At 43.5% G+C, this 18707-nt stretch overlaps 1 protein-coding gene across 6 annotated transcripts in view; it reads left to right on the top strand.

Annotated features, from left to right (window-relative positions):
• Positions 1-18707, top strand: part of SPECC1 (sperm antigen with calponin homology and coiled-coil domains 1) — an 87894-nt gene that overhangs the window by 43319 nt on the left and 25868 nt on the right. For 4 of the 6 annotated variants that reach the window (XM_042026276.1, XM_042026273.1, XM_042026275.1 and 1 more), the window contains 4 exons: positions 7740-9298; positions 11126-11333; positions 11977-12050; positions 12408-12586. In XM_042026276.1, the coding sequence (XP_041882210.1) occupies positions 7740-9298; positions 11126-11333; positions 11977-12050; positions 12408-12586 (2020 nt within the window). Of the gene's footprint in view, positions 1-7739; positions 9299-11125; positions 11334-11976; positions 12051-12407; positions 12587-14665; positions 14728-16041; positions 17340-18707 lie in introns of those variants that run through there. The other 2 variants (XM_042026278.1, XM_042026279.1) reach the window with 2 other exon arrangements.

Raw genomic sequence — 18707 nt, forward strand, 5'->3', positions numbered from 1 at the left:
TCTAAAACCAATATGAAACTTCCTGGGGGCTTTTCTGGATTCTTGAGTACTTGTTTAGATGCTAAAATTTGAACTAAATGAAGATGCTTCAACTATAAGGTCATCTCTACTATTGGGTTACATTCCTGCCATGGGAGAGTCTCTTGTGGTGGCCACCCTTGAAAAGAATGTCCTACCAATAGTTCATCTGCAGATTTAAACCATTGACAAGTAGTTTGATCATGACTTAGTCTTTAAGTTACCAAAAGTGCCTTTTCTTGTGTGTTTTTTGCACTCCAGATTTCTAGACTCATATTTCTAACTAAAAAAATCATCCAACCTTTACCAAGTGTTCAGCTCAAATGTCAGGGGTCTCTGTAAGTCTTAAATTAGGAATTACTCAAATCAAGATGCTCATTGCTGCTTTTTCTTTTTCTTTGCTAGTGTAGCTTTTTCAGTACAGTCATCTGTTGTTCCCTAATACTTTGTAATATAATTTTTATTTCTTTTCAGTCTCTTATTCTTTTCCTCCATCACAAATCTCAGTACCTGAATTGCTTTCCTACACTCTCCACAATGATTACATAGATCAAAATCTTTGCATTAAGCCTTTTAGCTCTTTCCTCCTGTTGCATATTGTGCCTGTTCCACAGACAGTGCAATCAGGGAGGCCAGACAGTCCAACAAGCCATTAAAATAATCCAGAAAAAAAGTTAATGTTTTAATTACTCTTAGTCTGTGTTGCTAAGTGAGTAAAAGGCCCTATTTGAGCAGAAGCTTCTATATATAATTAGTGCTGGATTATCAAAACCACATTTGTTGTTCTGGAGCCATCTCCTTGTCTTTTTTTAAAGCTAGGTGGAGTACAAGTGAACCTTCCCAAGGAGTTGCTGACCTGTGAAGGTGTTGCCTCTGTGACTAACACTCTGCAAACACACTGATTAGTTCGGAACCACCGTGACTGGCCAAGCCTTGGTTTGCTTTGTTTGCTGCAGAGAGCACTGTCTTTCTGTAGGACAGCCCTAAAAGAGATGGAAAACGGTGTGCTCTTCTGAGTTTTTGAGGTTTATCTGAAGGAGTATCCAGTGCTGTTGTTGTGGAAGAATGCTGACATCGATCCCGTTCAGCTCGTTCCCTTTGTGTTTCAAGCAGATCAAGCCGTGATAGTTTGCCACAGTACAATAGTGTCATTCTTTATCCTGCCTTTGCCTGAGCCGATGGTGGAGCAGAAGTTTCAGCCATTTCACTCTCGAATATGAAGTTCTAAACAGCTTAAGCAGTTTTGAAAATATTAGTAGGTGCTGGTTGGTGTCTCTTTGCAAATCCAGCCTTTTGCATCCAGTCCCACTCACATTTCAGCCCCCAGGAAGCTCTCAGGACTGATTCAGAGCTTCCTCATGGCTTGGTTTAGTTGTGTGCATCCCTGAAGTGTTTGTTACCAAGCTGTCTTACCATTCCCAGAGGTTTAAGGATAGGAGCAATAAGCAGGGTGGCAGAATGTGTGCAGGGATTTTGTCTCTGTAGGTTTGCTATGAAGTAGCCCAGCACTGCAGGTAAGGGCTGCTGTTATATCTGCCCTACTTCTCAATGTTTGCTTTTCCTCATGCCACCGTGAAATGTGTCATCTCTGGTCAGCAGGGAAGTTGTTTTTTAACTGTTTCATTTGCTTTAAACAAAGTTTTAAAAAAGGCAGTAGATAATAGGGTGTTGCAATAAAAGAGATGTGTGCTGAAACCTTTTAATGAAAAAGTACTTTAAAGAAGTCCAGTGTACAACAATCCTTCCTCTGTGCTTTACAGTCACCATTTCCCAAAGGACATCCCTAGCTGACTCTTAATCAGTCTCAGTATCAATCTCAGGATCAATGCTGGAACAGAGTGAAAGGGATCTGCCAAGTCCCCTGGGCTTTCAGTTAAGCTTCGAGGTCTTAGTGGCTTATCCGCTTTTGAAAAATGGATTTTAAACACCAAGTTAATTAGGTTCTTGAAAACTTCACTCTGAGTTGACAAAAGAAGTCAGAAAACACGTCCAGGCTCCCTGTAACATGTGCTGCTTTATCATAGGCAGTCAACAGAGAGTGTGGTGACTCCAGACTAATGCCAGCTTTTGTGACTTGGCTGTGACTCCATTCAGATCGATGATGTCATGAATCCCATATTAATCCATTGTGTTAAATGGTTCCTTGTGTGGCTGAAAATCAGCTAAAGGGTACTTGGGTACTGGAGGAATTCTGAATATGGCACAAAAAAAGCTGCTGTTGTCTGCCTTCTAACACCAGTTTGTAAATCTGTTGTGAAAGTCTGAGTGTTCAGTTCGATGTCTGGTGGCACCTAAGGTATCTTCAGACATCCCAGTTGCTCTGTCTGCCTCTGGAGCAGGGGACAGATCTCCCTCAGGTGCCGTCAAATCTTTCAGTGCAGTGAAAGTATTTTAAATATACCTAAAGGTCATCTGAAATGGCACTAGACAGCTGTATTTTGGTGTCCTAGACCAGATGTCATAAACCAGGTGGAATTAAGATGCTCCTGTGACTCTGGTTTGTTTTACTGAGAAACTAAAAGCAGTGACAGGACCTTTCCCAGGCAAAGCTGAGCGCAGAGTACCCGCCTGCCTTGCAGGGCTGTCGCTGTGTGTTCCTGGTGCTGCTCTGGATTCTCAGCACATCCTGGCAAAGCCTGAGGAAGTGCTCTCATGCCGAGTCCAGGATCTACTGGAGTCACAGCCAGAGGATGAGCTGAAAACCAGAATTGATAAGGAGGACATATTTCAGCTAAACCACAAGTGCTAGAGCACAGTAAAAGTGTGTGGGGTGGTTAAATAATTCTTTTTATTTGCTGTACAAGCGTGGGCTGTTAATATTCCATTTACTTAGCCATGGTGCTAAGTGCTTCCAGCCCACTTGATTCAGACTGACCTTTTCCTCAAGGAACCCCTTCTCTATCTGAGGCTCAGGAGTTCTGTTCAGATGGGAAATTTTATTAAAACATCGTGGCGTGTGAGAAGAGAATTCCAGAATGACAGAGCCACCCCAGTCTTCTGTTGCCAGGGAGGCTGTGAGTTAGTCCTTAATTTCTTGTTGCAATCTCTTGCTGCACTGTCTTTTCTGAGGTTTTAGGGATGACAGACACGGGACAGTGAAATTGCTGATCTGTTACAAGAGCAGGAGCTGGAATGACAAAGCTGTAACATCCCTCATGAGAGGCCAAACTTGTCTGCAGGCAACAGTTTGCCTTTCTGAAATGTATGAACATTGCAGAGTGCTATGAATAGCTTTCTTTTATTTCTTGTTAGTTGTCCTGCCCTTGCAATTCAAATAAGGTATCCATTGTTTAAAAACATCACACCACGGCTGCATCTGTCTCCATGCTTTAGTCTTACATGACTGAAATGCTTTGTGAGATGACTCCGTGATCAGTGCTTAAATTACCTAGATGGGCTCTGCATGCAGGAGGCTTAGTACCTGCTTAAACTATGGAACAATGAATTACTGACGTGGAATTTTGATCATGTTGAAGGAAAAAATGTGTTTTTATTGTTGTTTGCTTAAGAGATGACAGGATTAAAATTGAGGAATAAGGTACTAAATGGAACATTCCCTGTTAACTCCACTGTGGAACAGCAGAAGACCATGGCATTAACCTTTGGGTTATTAATATGTTGATGGAGGGAAGGATTAAGAAAAGGGCAGGTTGTGGGATACAAATGGGACAAAGGCCAGAGGCAAATAATTTTGTATTGACTCCAGTTCTAAAAAATAGATTCAAGGCAGAAATTAGAACATTTTCAAAGATGTTCATGTAGTCAAATGTTGTCACTTCCCAAGTGAGATTCTTCCTCTGCTCTGGGACTGAGGAAGCAGGTGTTTGAGCTGTTAGTATAATTAAGGGTCAAGTAAAATAAATGTAAATTCAAGGCTGGTGCTTTACTGCAGTGATATGTGCTATCTCAGAGCACATGGAATGTAAAGGCAGACGAATTAATTGAATCTTCATTCCAAGGTGTCACACATGTCCCCCTGTGACTGGTAAAATGTTTGCCTCCTACTCCCCCTTACCCTGCTATCACTGTAAGTACATTGGCTCTACTGCCTGGATGTTACTTCTGGTCAAGAATCCTGTGTGTTTCACCTTGGAGGATTGGGAAATGTTTCCCTCTATTCCACAGTCCATCTTCTCCTGGTTATGGATGTCCCTATGGAAGCAGCTAAGAGCTCAGATCAAAAATACATCATAATGTGTAAAAACTGAAGAGTAATCCTGATCCTTCTGTGAGAACCATCGTAGTTGTGTTGAAAATGGGATTAAAATGTCGAAAGATCATCTCTAGGGGTCAACTTTTATCTCATTAAAGTGATACTTTGGCTTTTGATGCCAGTGGGAAGTCAGGAGTGCTCCCTGGCAGCAAGTGATGCATGGAAAGCTGCACAGCAGGGCATGAGCCCTGGTCCTAATCCTGATTTAGTGTGCCCTTGGTGAGGTGTTTCATTTCTCTCTGCTTCCCTGTCCCGCAACCTAAACTTAATTATGTGTTTCAGAGGATTTGAATTAAATAGCTGTTAATTTTAAAGCACTTGGAAAATTATAAGCTCTATCTATTGTTATGGTTTAATGCCTCACACCTGAAAAGTACAGCTGAAAATGGAGAAGCTCTTACTGGGCACCCAGGTGAGGAACATGGTGATGAGGTGACCTCCACTGAGATTCAGGGCTGGTTGTTTTTCTCTGCCCTGCTCAAAAGCAGCAGTGAAGTTCTGCATGATTCCAGCCACCTAAAGCAGCAGCATAAATCAGGGCTGTATTGGATTCAGCAGCCTGGGGGGCACGAGTCCGTCTGGAGTCTCCCACAGCCCATCACCAGACTGGGGGCCAGTTAATCAGGTCACCAGGGGGACTTGCACCACCCTAAATGCAGTTCGTGCCTATGGAGCCTCGGGCTGTGGGGTTGGCAGTCATTGGCAACTGCTACACTGCTCAATTCCACGGTCATTCAGAGGGGGGGTTGCCCATAAAATAGACTTTAAAGTAGTGTTTGTGCTTGATTTGGTGTTTTGTGATCAACATACGCACTTAGAACTGGGGTTTTTTCTGGGCTCCTTGTGGCTTTTTAGTACTGTGTGGTGCTTGTGGAGAGTGGAGTGAGGAAAATGTGTAAGTCTTTCTACATCATGAAAAAACCAGGTTGGTTAATGGTTATTGGTGGATAGCAGAGGCTCTGTGATTTATGACAGAGCAAGTCAGCAGAGCATGGAGTCTTGCAAAACACGAGGCACATTGAGTAAGCTCAAAGCCTGCAGTGGTTGGCAAACTGGTGGAGTACAGATAATCCCAGTTAAATATCATTAATTGTTATCCTTATGTATATGCCTTCCATTGCTCAGGATCATGTTGCAGTTGTCATCTGGTGATGATTAGAAACACGCTGGCATCTCTACAAGTGCTGCATATCTCCTAGGAAAAGGTGGCTTCCTTAGTGCCAAGCAATTTGTACTAATATGTGATTGCCTCACTGTTTCTTGTAATGTACAGAATACCACCCACTGTATATAGAATACTGCATAGTCATGTACTGACCAGTTCACAGTCATGTTATTGAACTGGCTTGGGCATTAAAAAAGTTTTTAGAGCACTTCGTTTGTCATAAAATTTTGTGTGAAGGGTAGAAAAGCCTCTCAGATCAAATAAAAGCCCAGGACATAGAGAAGGCTTTAAATCACCCCTTAGACTCCATTGAAGAGCATCTCTGACCATTTGTAATGTGGATTTTACATCTTAAAACTGTAGTAGGGTTACAGCTTGTGTGAAAACTGCTTCTGTACACTGGACACTCATCCTACTCCATGGTCAAGATGCATTCAAGTGCTCTCCCACCTGGACACCTGCCTGTGCCTGAGCTGGGATTTCTCTGCTGGAAGTCACATCACATCGTGGTCCTTTCAGTGTTCTGCATGTCCTTCATCTCACAGCATTGGCTGCATGAGCACCAGGAGTTTTGCTTGTGTGCTGAGCTCACTCTGAGTGCCTTTTACGAGTGCCAGATCCTGGCTTGGGAAGGGGATGATCCATGAGCTGGGGCCTCCGGCTCTGACAAGCGGGAGAATTCCCATCTCCGCTCGCGTGGTGCTTTCCACCGGAGATCCCGGAGCTGTGCTGTCCCCTCCAGCTGTAGGTGACTGAATGAAGCTGCGTGGGCCTGGCTGTCCCTGTAGCTCTTCCCAAAAACACTGGAGCCTTTGTCTCTGGCCTCACCGTGCCCCTGCCGTGACAGAGGCTCTCTGTGCTCTCCTGCCAGCGCTGCTCTGGGTTCAGGGGGCTTTTCTTCAGCTGCTCTTTGTCTCGGGGTGTTTATTGTGCTGCTGCAGAGAGTGTGTGTTTGGGGGGGAGGAGGAGGGGCTCCTGTTTGTGTGGGCTTTATAAACCCAGTGCATTCTTCAAGAGAGATGCTGAGCAAACGGGGTGGTGTTAATGTTAACCCTTCCGTGCCCTGCGTCGCAGAGAAGGCTGTGGGAGGGTGATGAGGTTGCTGTGTAAGGTGGGGGGTCTGCTCCCCCTTTGCTCTTAATGCCCTTTGATTTTCCGTGAGCACTGCACATGTGTGTCAGCAGAGCCTCCCGAATGTGGGGAGATGGAATTCATTCTAGGATTTCCCCCCAGAGTCCTTCTGGAACTTGTTTTTATTGCAAACACTGGCTCACAAGCCCTTTCTGTTTGCATAACTCGCTCTTGCATCCTGTTTATGTGGCTACATTGGACAACATCTCCTCATTGTGCCATATCCCCACACTTTATTCCTGTACTTCAGGGCTTTTCCTTTTGAATAAGGTCCTGAAAGCAGGATTTTCTTAAATTCACAGTGTTGTCACTTGCAGTGGCATGTCATACCTTCCTTTTGAACCAGCTTCTTCTCTTTAACCAGTTTGTTACAGCTTCCATGGTTCAGATGTCTCTTATTGTTTCTTCAGTGCCTGGGGTCCTGTATTTCAAGAGAACTTTGAAAGATGAAAATCAGCAACTCATAAACTTCATTTCCCTTGTAATCACATAATGCTTTGCATTGTTTGGTGGGGAAAAAACCCAACCAATGACCAAACAGAACAGCATCAACTCTCTAAGCTCCTTTTGCTCTCCTTCCATAAGAGGATGGGAATTTATAACATGGGAAATCTCTCATCCATCTCTGCAAGAAGCTGCAGCAACACAATTGTCTTAGTGTTGGAAGTGCCAGAAGAGTTTTATATTTCACTGAATCTGTGCTCAGCATAAATGTTTCAGTTCTCCTTTTGTGATGGTCTGCCTAAATAGAGAATAATGCAAATAGTTTTGTGTGTGATAAAAATACATTTTTTTCAAAGACAGTGTCTTTTCTTAAGTTACTGAACTTTTCCCCAGAAATGATTAGAATTAGATCCAGTATTTCACAAAGTAGTGTGAGGAACTTTTACTTTCAAATAATTAATAACCTTATATCTTTACATCAATTTAATTAATAGGGGGTTGCAGTTCATGTATTGCAGCATTTACGTATTACATTATTACACTGGGAAAAAGTTCACCAGGCTGTGTTCCTTTGCAGGGGGTGGGAAAGGAAGAAATGCAGAATAATTCAAGCCTTTGAAACATGAATCCACACACTCAGTCATGACTAAACCTATTCAAACACTCAGGTGTTTTTTTCCAGGACTGCTCTAGGCTCCAGCATTGTTGTTGTGAGACTAGTTTTCTTCATGCACTAACTCAAATTCACTTCATCCCTCGTTTTTGAAGGAACAGTTTCGGCTGCGAAGCGCACAGGGATCCCAGCACCCCGGGAATTGTCTTCCTCCGTGTCCAGGGAGAGAGCTGTGCTGCGTGGTCAAGCCAACACCAGGAAAACACAGCCCAGCCCCACCTCTTCTGGTGCACCAACTCCTACCAAACACGTGCGCCCCACCAGCAAGTCCAAGCAAGAGAATGAAACTGGTGACAAGGCTGTTCTGGAATCTCAGGTTAAAGAACTCCTGGCAGAAGCAAAGACGAAAGATTCGGAAATTACCAAACTTCGTTGTGAGTTGAAGAAATGCAAAGAGAAAGGGTCACTGAATGCTGAAGGAATGGGTGCTTCCAACCAAAATTTAGAATCAGTATCACCTGCTGACATAGATCCGTTAATAAGGACCCTTCAGGAAAAAAACAGGACTTTCCAAAAAGAGCTTGCTAGCCTGGGAGAAGAAAACCGTGCTTTGAAAGAGAAATTGCTTTATCTGGAGAACTCTCCTCTCTCAGACACAACCACAAGCAGCGGGGGCGACAGCAGCCTCCCAACCCCAACTACCCAAGAGTCCAGTTTTGGAAGCCCATCCAAGAATGTGTCGAGGGGTGAAGTGGAGGAGCACAGGCAGCACGTGAACGGGGGTGCCCTGCGCAATTCCGGTTCTTCCAGCAGCGATGTCACCAAAGCCTCCCTGTCCCCCGATGCATCCGACTTTGAACACATAGCAGATGTACCTTCCAGGCCAACATCTGCCAGCAGCAACCACTTCAAAGGCTCCAAGTGTTCCACTGCAGGAAGCTCTCCAAACAACATCAGCGACCTCTCTGTTGCATCTCTTACAGAAAGAATACAAAAGATGGAGGAGAATCACCACAGCACGGCAGAAGAACTGCAGGCCACTTTGCAGGAGCTGTCGGATCAGCAGCAAATGGTGCAGGAGCTGACAACAGAAAATGAGAAGCTGGTGGAAGAGAAAGCTCTCCTGGAGACTTCCTTCCGTCAGCACAGAGATAGAGCTGAGCATCTGAGCCAGGAAAATGAGAAGCTCATGACTCTCCTCCAAGAGAGATCCAAGAATGAAGCTCAAGAGGGGAAGGTCCTCGAGCTGGAGCAGAAATGTGCAGAAGTTCTTGAAAAAGCACAATTTGAAAGAGAGAAACTGCTCAACATTCAGCAACAGTTAACCAGCAGCCTGCGAAGCTTAGAAAGGGAGCATCAGGATGCCCAGCAGGTGATTAAAAGCCTGAGAGAAGAAAATGAGAAGCTGCTTAAACTTCTAGAAGTGGAACAGCAGAGCAACAGCACAGTGACAAAAAGTCTGGAGGACTGTAAAATTGCCTTGGAAGGTCTGAAAATCGAGAATGGCTCTCTCAAAACTCAGCTGGAGAATGAGAAACAAAAGGCTGCAGAAATCAACGTGATGGGCTGCACCTCTGACAACTCTGAGGTGCAGGAGATGCTCAAAGTAGCCCATGCAGAAAAGGCGCAGTTAGAAGCCTCTTGCACTGAGCTGAAACAAGAGCTGCTGAAGGCAAACAGTGAACTGAAGCACATTCAGGGGCTGCTCTCTAAGGTAAAGCAGTAACAGCTCTAAAATAAAGTGGTTGTTTCTGTCCTTCCATAAATAGGTTGGTCTTTACATTGTTGTTGAGCCATTGATTATAAGTTTCAGGATTTAAGTTGTATGATTAGGTTTGAATAGAAGCTGGGGTTATATGGTTATATTGTCTCAGTTTCTGCTGCTATATCCGTATTTTCTCAGAAATAACTATTAGTATAGCTGTGTTTATAAATTCATAACTATTTTGTCCCAATACCTTCTGTAGAAAATTACTCTTTTAATCAATAGAGTTGTGTCTATCAATTGGAGCAAAGAGCAGATCAATAAAAAATTACTTTGATATTACGTGAACAAATAGAGTAAATCACTTGCTAATCAGATGGAGAGAAGGGCATGAATAGTTAGCTGTGAATATTAAATTCTGAATAATTAATCAGAATCAATTAGCAGTGAATTATAGGTGTCATTGGTCCTGAGACCACAAGGACATGAGTTAATGCTCAGAGAAGCTGATAGTTGCCAGCAACATGGCTAATGATGAACAGTCAAGCTTCAGATGAGATAATTCTCATAAAACAAATACTTTTACAAAAAAGAGAAATACTCTGTTTTGGGATAGGTAAAGTAATGGGAAAAAAAATGTTTTAGAACAATTTACCTCATTTGTGAGTTCATAGCTTTGCTCCCAACAAGCTTAAGCAAGTTACTGTCCCTATTTTCTGTGTGATCCTGGATATTCAGAGGAACTGCAGTGTGAGGCATCATGCAACAAGTGTTAATAAAGCACAAGCAGTGATAATGTCCCAGGGCTGCAGAAGGAGTGAGAGTGTGCAGCCTTTCCTGTATGGGGAAGGGAGCATGAGAAGAATGATAAAATTGGCTGCAGAGGAAGAGAGCATTGCCAAAAAGCACCTCCATGGTTTGAGTGATTTAGAAAATCCAGATGTCCTTTCAGCTAAAATAGGTGACCACAGCAAATGGAGTTAGTAGGGGAAGCTCCCAAGTGCTTTCTGGAGCTGCAGTTCATGAAGAATAAATGAAAAACTGCTGACTCTGAACCAAACTTTTTATTGCTTGGTTTGGAAACCACAGATTTCCGTCTTTTTACTCTTCCCTTCCCTTGAATTAAGCTGTTTTGAATCACTGGCTATTTGTGACACCCAAACAAGACCACAGGCTTCTGTAAGGCTGCCCTTTGGTGAGGCTGTGCCAGTGCTGCTCACTGAGCTGGCAGCCTGCACCTTTTCCATAACTTGTTCATACTCAGAGAGCTCCCCCCAAACCTGGAAGCATTGATCAGTGGGCTGAGCCAACAAACTGAAGTGCAGCAGATTCACCCTTCAGTAATTCCAGATGTCCCATATCCAGAAATACACTTATCTGCAGTAGCTGGCTCTGTTGTGTGTGTTTTCACAGTCCATTGAAAATGCACATGGTAAAAGCAGCAAAATGTTAATGTGGATAAGCTGATCATCATCCTGGCCCTAAGGCAGTGATATCACTTTCATAATGTGAATCAGAAATAGATATGGAGCTTTCTGGGTATATAATTCTTCTCCCTTCATTAACTGCAGAGATTGGTTTGGAATTGTGGTCATCATATAGAAAATTTCATTTCCTTTGCAGCATCATGTATTATCTTTATTGCCAGGAAAGAAAACTGACATTCATAGCTCATCTCTGCTTCCTGAGACTCTCATTGGCATTGAAACTGGGTGTACACAATGCTTAGAACACAGGTTCAGCTCTTAAATCCATGAGGTGCCCAGTGAAACCTCTAATGAGTGAGATCTCCTAAGAAATAAGGACAAACTTGCAGCTTTCTTTCCTCCCTCCCAGGCTGAGAACGAGTATGGTCAGCTGAAGGAGGTGTGTGACCGACAGGCCGAGCAACTGAGCAGAACCAGCCAGAAGCTGCAGGAGAAAACATCAGAGAATGAAGCAGATATCAAAAACCTGAAAGAGACCATTTTCGAGTTGGAAGACCAGGTGGAACAACATCGTGCTATAAAACTCCACAATAACCAGCTCATCAGTGACCTAGAAAGTAGGTGGAGCTGGAGAAAGGGATTTTAGTGAACTTATTTGGAGGGCTCAGTATGGCTGCAACAGGGAGGAGGCCTGCCCTTTACAAATATTCCAGTTTGGGATATTCCCTTCTGTTCATGCACAGAAGTGCTACTTACACAGATAGTGCTAGAGATGGAATATTGGAGCCAGTCTCCAAGCCTCATTCTTCAGTGAAGGAAGTATTGCCCGTTCTAGAAACTGGAATCATTGCTCTTTTTTTAAAGAGCTTTTAGGGCAAAGCACTGGGAAGAGCAGTAAAGCCGAGGTTGCTGTGGATGGGGAGCTGCCACCTGGTGGAACCAGTGGCTGTTCTGCACATCAGTGATCCCTCGGGATGTGTGTGCTGAGTAAGTGAATCCACGTGAGATTCTCTAAATTTCAGTCTGGTTTAATACCTGAAAATAACAGGATGTATTTTGGAGATGTTTGAGTTCTGCTGTTGGTTCCATTCCTGATCATTCAGTTTAGTCTATATTAATGGCTTTGCTAAATTTCTGTTTAGTCTGTTTTAGTGGCATTACCAGAAGCAAAACCAAATCAGCTGCTCTGCCCTCCCATTTTCACTTTCACTGTCGCCCTCATGTGTTTAATAGTCTTTTCACATTTTTTATCATTCCTAGGTAAAGCAATGAAGCTGGAAGAACAAAAACAAGATACAGAGAGGCAGCTGAAGGCTCTGACTAAGCAGATGAAGGTAAGGTTTAAGGTCCAAGACAAAGCTAAGCTGATCTTTTATTGCAATACTGGGTTTGAGAGAGGCATTGTGTTTTCCTAGAACAAATGTGGAAATTCTTTCTGCACCCTTTAAGTCTTCATTCTCTTCACTTTGGACTTCTTGGCAGTACTGGAGTGGAAAGCTTAGCATAAGTTTCTTTGGCAGTGTTTTTGGTACTATAAAGAGGCAAGTGTTTAGTTTGACCCCAGCACCACCTTAAAATTGTGGGGAAATCTTGGTTGCTTGTGATTTCTGCAATAGAGACCAATAACTAAGTGCTCAGCTCGAGTGGGTGCATTTTTACAGCTGTTTGGGGTTGTAATTGCTCCCTTCCAGGAGGACACAGAGGAGTGGAGGCGTTTCCAGGCTGACCTGCAGACTGCAGTGGTTGTGGCCAATGACATTAAGTGTGAAGCTCAGCAGGAGCTCCGTGTGGTGAAGAGGAAGCTGCAGGAGGAGGAAGAGAAGAGTGCCAGACTGCAGAAGGAGCTGGATGAAGTGAAGGGCAGCAACAGGTTGGTTGTTCATCATTTACCAAGGCCAGGAGTCGATCTGTGTGCCTGCTAACACGCATGCAAACAGTGCTTTGTCAGTAACTGTTCACTGCCTTGGATGTGCATCTTGTCTGTTTGTAACTCTTCTGGCAGATTTTGTTGTCTCTTATTCTGAGAGGTTTCTGTTCTTTTTCTTTTTGGCAATCTAGTTCTGTCAACTAAGCCATGAAGGTTTTAATCAGTAAATATTAAGTAGTAACAATTGCCAATATCCTCTGATAGCTTTGCTCTCAATATGGTGATGCCTTCATAACTCTGTGCAGCTGTATTAAACCATCTGTGGAAAGGTTGGTTGGGTACAGGTATTCCATGGGACATCCAGAAGAGAACTTCTAACCTGAGGAGAGTCAACGAAGAAAGCCAAAGTAACACAAGCAGTCATCTTTTCATCAGAAATGCATGTCAAATTAATTTTGCTCCCCTGGATTTTGCCATTTAATCTCTCTCCTGGTAAATCCATGGCCATTGGCAGAATGGCCACAGGAAAAGCGTGAATCCTGTCATTTCTTTCAGGTGAAGTAGCAGTCTGGCTCTACATTGCACTTATTTGCTCACTGTTTTCCATTGAGGAGTTTCCACAGCAGCTGTACAGTAGATGGGACTAAAAACATGGGAGAGCTTTTTTGTGGAGGTGCATGGATCAGAATTCCTGGATTGAACAAACAGAAAAACTTGAGAAAATAAAGGAATGTTTTTAGGCTGTAGTTTCCTTAGAAGAGTCCCAAGTGGACGCACAGAAAAGCTATTACAGACTATGTACTCAGACAAAATGATTACCAGACAGTATTTAAGTTCTGGGCTCTGTTTCCATTCCTAATTTGTTCTTAATGAAATTTCTCTTGTTGAAAGCAGGGTTCCTATATGAGGGTGGGGAATCATATTCTTATAGTTTCCCCTCTGTATTATTTTGGCTTTTAAGATATGTTTGATAGTACTTGAATAGAAGACGACCTGCTAATTTGCAAACAGGAATATTTATCTTCCATCTGGAAGGAGCGTTATCAGCTCTCTGCTATAAGAAGCCTGAGCTGCAAATAGTCCTTTTTAAATTGGAACCCCAGAATCCATACAGCTGTAGTTCCAGGACGAGGTGTTCAGATGTGTGTTTAATGAAGTCAGTTTTGGCATTTGTGTCTCCCTCTGTCACACACACACACGGATTTGTCTGTCTCTGTCACGTTGACTCTCTGTGTGGCTTGCTTTGAGTATTGCCTTGGTCATGGAGCCAGATATGCTGTCTGCAGTGGGCAATACTGATTCTCTTTCAAAGGCAGGTAATGAAACCAAATTTTGCATCTGTCAGGATAATTAATTTGACTCTCAGAGTGTGCAAAATGTCTGTACTGAGTGGTATGGGGAACATAATGAAGCTTGTTGAAGTCACTGTCTAAACAAACCAGTGATCAGCAGCTAAACACTGGAATTCTAAAACTCTGCTGACCTATGAAACAAATTCCTGAAGTCGCCAAAGCTCCTGCTGAGAGGCAGTTCTACACTCCCAGATATTTTTGCATTCCTGAGGTCTCTGTCTTCCCCACCACCTCAGCTTCTTTCACCCAGGAAATGCTGGGGGTATTCTCATTGTCACTTTGTCGGCTTTCACAACTGCCACTGCTCAGAATCAGCAGTAGGTTCTGGTACCTGTGGTGATTTTGATGTGTGCTCAGCACCGGTGGAAGCAGTCTGTAGCATGATACCTTAGCAGAATCTATAAAGTATTCCTCATGTTCGCTAATGCTGAGCAGCTGCATGCTCAGCTGAATGTCTGACAGTCCCTAGTGAAAGCTTCCTGTCTGATTTTTAAGCTCTTATTGGAAAATGTACCTTCCAAAGAGCTTGCTACTCAAAGGTTTTTGGCAAAATCTCAGCCATCTCTTGAGGGTCATTAGGCTCCACCTCATAAATTCATCTTGAAGCCAATTTATCTCCTGCGACATCCTGCCATTTTAATGTTTGCCTGTGGCTGCCTGAGTTCCTGCATCCAAGTTTGATTTCACCGTTACGTTCTTCTAATCAGACAAAAAGTCATTTTTGGTTTAGGAACAGCCAAAGAACTTGCAGAAAAAATCCTGATGAGGTCATCAGAGTTCAACTGAATGAAGGTAAGAGCCTCCCAAAGGCATCTTTAACACGGATTAAATGTCTAGTTCTATGACTAAGAATGTTGGGGAGGAGGTTGGACAAGCATCAACCAAATGGAGTAAGGGAAAAAGGAGTTAACTTGTCCCAAGTTAGGACTGTTTGAAGCTACAAATTGATTAACCCATGCTTCAGGCAGTCTTCTATGGTATTTTACATCCTAATTAATGTTATTTCTCTGCAGTAAAATGCAGAAGCTTACAGTCCAACTGTATCCTCACAGGTAGTGGAAGTTGAATAGTCTCCATCCTTGGAGGTTTTCAAGACCAGACAGGATAAGATCCTGAGTAAAAGTTTCAAGGTCTTGCTTTGACTCTTTGGCTTCAAATTTTCAAAATTATTTTGGCACTAAAACATTATGTGCCTTGGACCAAGAACATGGAGGGAAGACAGTTGGGCCAGGAGTAGTACTCAGAGAAATTAAACCTGTAATTAAATGAGCGACTTCTTAGAATAATAAAAAAATTAACCAGCTCTTCAAACGGAAGCCTAAACTGAACATTGTGATGCATTCCACTAATTTGCTTCTGTTCTTCCTCCTAAAGTCTCAAATGCCACGGCATGGCAGTGTCACATGCTTTTCTCCTGGAAATGAGCTTGTACTCTGTGTATTCAACCCCGCTGTCAGTCTGTATGTGCTGATGTGCTGCTCATTTGTGCCTGTGTTTGCAGCTGTTCTGTCGCACAGAGGTTTCATAGTTCACCCTGCTCTCACAGCAAGCAAAGGAAGATGGCAGAGCAGGGCCCTCAAAGCAGGGTTTGTTGGCTCAGTTTGCTCCTCAGAGTTGTTTGGTGTGGGGGTTTGGGTTTGTTAGGGAGTTTTTGGTGGGTTTTTTTTACACTGGGTGAGGTTATTCCATCCCCTTTAGTGCAAGGACCCTGAAACTCTGGCTGAGGTAGAGCAACTCAGCTGCCTGGATGGGTTTATGTACTCCTTTGGAATGAATAGTCTGAAATGACCAGAGGAGAGGAAAGCAGGAATACTACCATCCCTGTCCCCTACATTGATTCCCTGGCTTTAAATAATTAATTTCTTCCGATCTGAGCAACATAGATTTTTTTTTTTAAATTTTCTATTTTGTACTGTTGTTGCTCATCACATCTCAAAACCAAATTAGTGGAGTGTTAAGGCACTCCTTTAACTGTTCTAGCCACACCACTGGCATTTTCCCCTTAATTTAGAGATGATGGGATGATGTAAAAGAGAGAGCTGTACCTCAGGGTGGTCATTGTGTGGCTTTTCATAACCTCCCCGACTGCTGTCTGTCTCTCCACAGGTGCCTGATCTCTGCCAGCTAACACAGCCCTGAAAGGAGGCACAGCCAGGCCTGTGAGACACTGCAGGACTTGCCTTCAACTCCCAGCTGAAAAAGGGAAGTTTCAATTCAAGAAAGCATCTCGGGTTTTTTTATTATCCTGCAAAATTCAAGTGTATTGCAAAGTGTGAATGCTCAGGTCCACCTCTTCCCCATGGGCAAGAGCTTCTCTCTTTGTTTCAGAAGGCTTTTCTCTTCACAAGACACCAGGAGGCAGAAGAAGTTCTGAATTATTCTAAAGCCAGCTAAGCCATAAGAAGTAATCAGAGATTTGGGGATCTGAAATAACTGAGAGCTTTTTTTTTTTTTTGAGGGATGGGGCTATTTTCCTCAAAACAACCATTCAAACACGCTACTTTAAGCTTAAACAAGAACAAAACTGAGTGTGTATGTCTGATTTGTAAAATTTAATGGCATATACATGAATTCTCCATACGGTATTATATTTTATGATCTATCTCTGTGTGTCTAAATACGTGTAAGAGAACAGATGGTTTGTACAGACACACGAACTTGGTGATAGGTCACTGAAATCCACCAGCAAAACTGAGTAGAAACACGGATTTCCTGCCTCATTCTCAGCTGCCCTGCTGGTTTCAGATTTTCATTCCTGCACTGACGAGGCGCTCGCCACTGGGTGGCACAGCCGACCCGGTGGTGTTGGGAAGGGACAACCACGGAGCGTGTCCTGCTGTGACCTTCCCGGAGAAAGTTCCCTGCGAGGTTTCTCCTCCTGTAAGAACTGCAGATGGAGAGAACAGAAGGAAAAGAAACGAACATATCAAGCCCTTAGTAAACCCCCTCTCAGAAAGGAGTCGTTCTCATGCCTTTAACTCAGGTGAAGTATATGATGATCAGGGAGAACTTGAAGTTCAGCTCTGCAGCCGGAGACGCCTGGAGAGAGCTTTCCATGGATGCTGAGGAAAAACTCAGAGATCACCATCTCTGTGAGGAGATTCCCACCATCTGGTCCAGGACTGGAATTCTGTGTTTTGGCTGTGGGATTTCTGTGCTTTTCTTCGGGATGTGAAGACCTAGCAAGGGCCTGGTGTGGGAGCAGGCTGAGCTAGTGGAGAATTCCACAGGATGTCCTGGCTTTGGCATGGCCCCCACCTTTGTGCCGTGCTACTGGAGTATTTGCCTATATGCACACTTGTGTTGCCTTTCTTTGCTGTGCTGACAGCTGCTGAATGTTGTTTTTTATGTTTAAGAAATATACATTGAAGTGCCAAATAAATGTTTAAGTGTTTGGAATTGTCTGCTGCCTGCCCTTGGCCTCTCTTCTGTTCTGTGCATTTGTAGCTGTGTGTTTCTACTTTGTGTGCCTTGGAGTTCAGGAGGAGTCACAATGACAGGAACTGGGAGAAACGAGACTGGGGAGTCATTATTTCTGAAAATGTGGTCCTGTGGCCTTAGGCCTCCTGTAACAGTCATCAGAGCAGTTTAGAAATGTTACAAGCATGAGAAGGCTGAGTTTGCCAAAAATCTAAACATTAGGCACAGGAAGACTTGCACCCTGTTGTCAGTCAGTTGTCCACATATTTCAAACCTAGAAAACAAGGAGACTCACTCTTGCTCTTAGAGAAGAGCTCACTGCATCTACTTCTCTCACCAGTGCATGAATGAAACTTGGTGGTTTTGTGAAAGGGACTGCACAATTTAATTCCTTTGTGGCTCCAGTGCTCTGCTTCCTCCTGGAGCTGCTCCACTTCAGCCCAGCTGCACGTGCAGCATTTATCTGTGTGAACCATTCATTCTTGTTTCCAGGAAAGCATACAGCAGTTGGTGACATTTTGTTCAAATCCCTCATTTTTGTAGCAGAGCTTGTGTAGTCTCTTGGATGGCCTAAGCTGTGCTGAGCTGAAGAAATTCTGTGCATAAGGAGGAGTCATTTTGGGTTTGGAGTTATGGCTTGTCATTAATCTTTCTAATTTGTGCTCTGTACTTTCCTCCTGAATTAGCTACTGCAAGTTAAGCTCTTGCTCTTCTGCTTCTCTGTTAAGAAGCCCATCTCTGTACACACATGTGCATCCCTCTATCATACAGATTGTTCTTTTTAAGGTTGGAAAGTGCTCACCAGTTTCATCTCTCCATTGCTTGTTGGCTGGCACATGTTGTTTTAGTTGAAGCAGGTGGCTCTCTGGACTATTATTCTTCCCTTTTATGCCAAGGTTTGCAGCATGGGAGGCCTTGGTTTTCTGTTGGGATTGTCTTTAATCAAGGAGGTTGTTTCAGGCTGCCTATTGCAAACATACAGATGGAAGATTACAGGAAGCATCCTAAAAAAAATTGAAACTGGTTGTAGCTCCAGCACTTGAATCTCCATAAAGACAGGATAATGGCACCTGATTCTCAGTGGACTCTTCTGTGGCACAGGGACTGGTCTAGTTACTCTGTTTAACATGTTTGCATCCTTTTGCAGTCAAAGGCTAGACTGAAAGTGTAATAGTTCGCACTGGGTGGTTTGGGATCTTGAGGTAGAAATTTATCCTTCCTCTGTACTTTGCTAGAAGCAGGACTCCTTTTGCTTTTGTGGTTTGTGTAACTCAGGTGCAGATGCTGTCACCTAATCCTTTGTTGTTTATGAACCACAGAACGAAAAGTCAAGGCTGGAACTTAAAGCTAGC

Source organism: Corvus kubaryi, unplaced genomic scaffold (assembly GCF_017639235.1).
Source record: "Corvus kubaryi isolate FWS band 111438036 unplaced genomic scaffold, C.kubaryi_AGA036_p1.0 37284, whole genome shotgun sequence".
Lineage (NCBI taxonomy): Eukaryota > Metazoa > Chordata > Aves > Passeriformes > Corvidae > Corvus > Corvus kubaryi.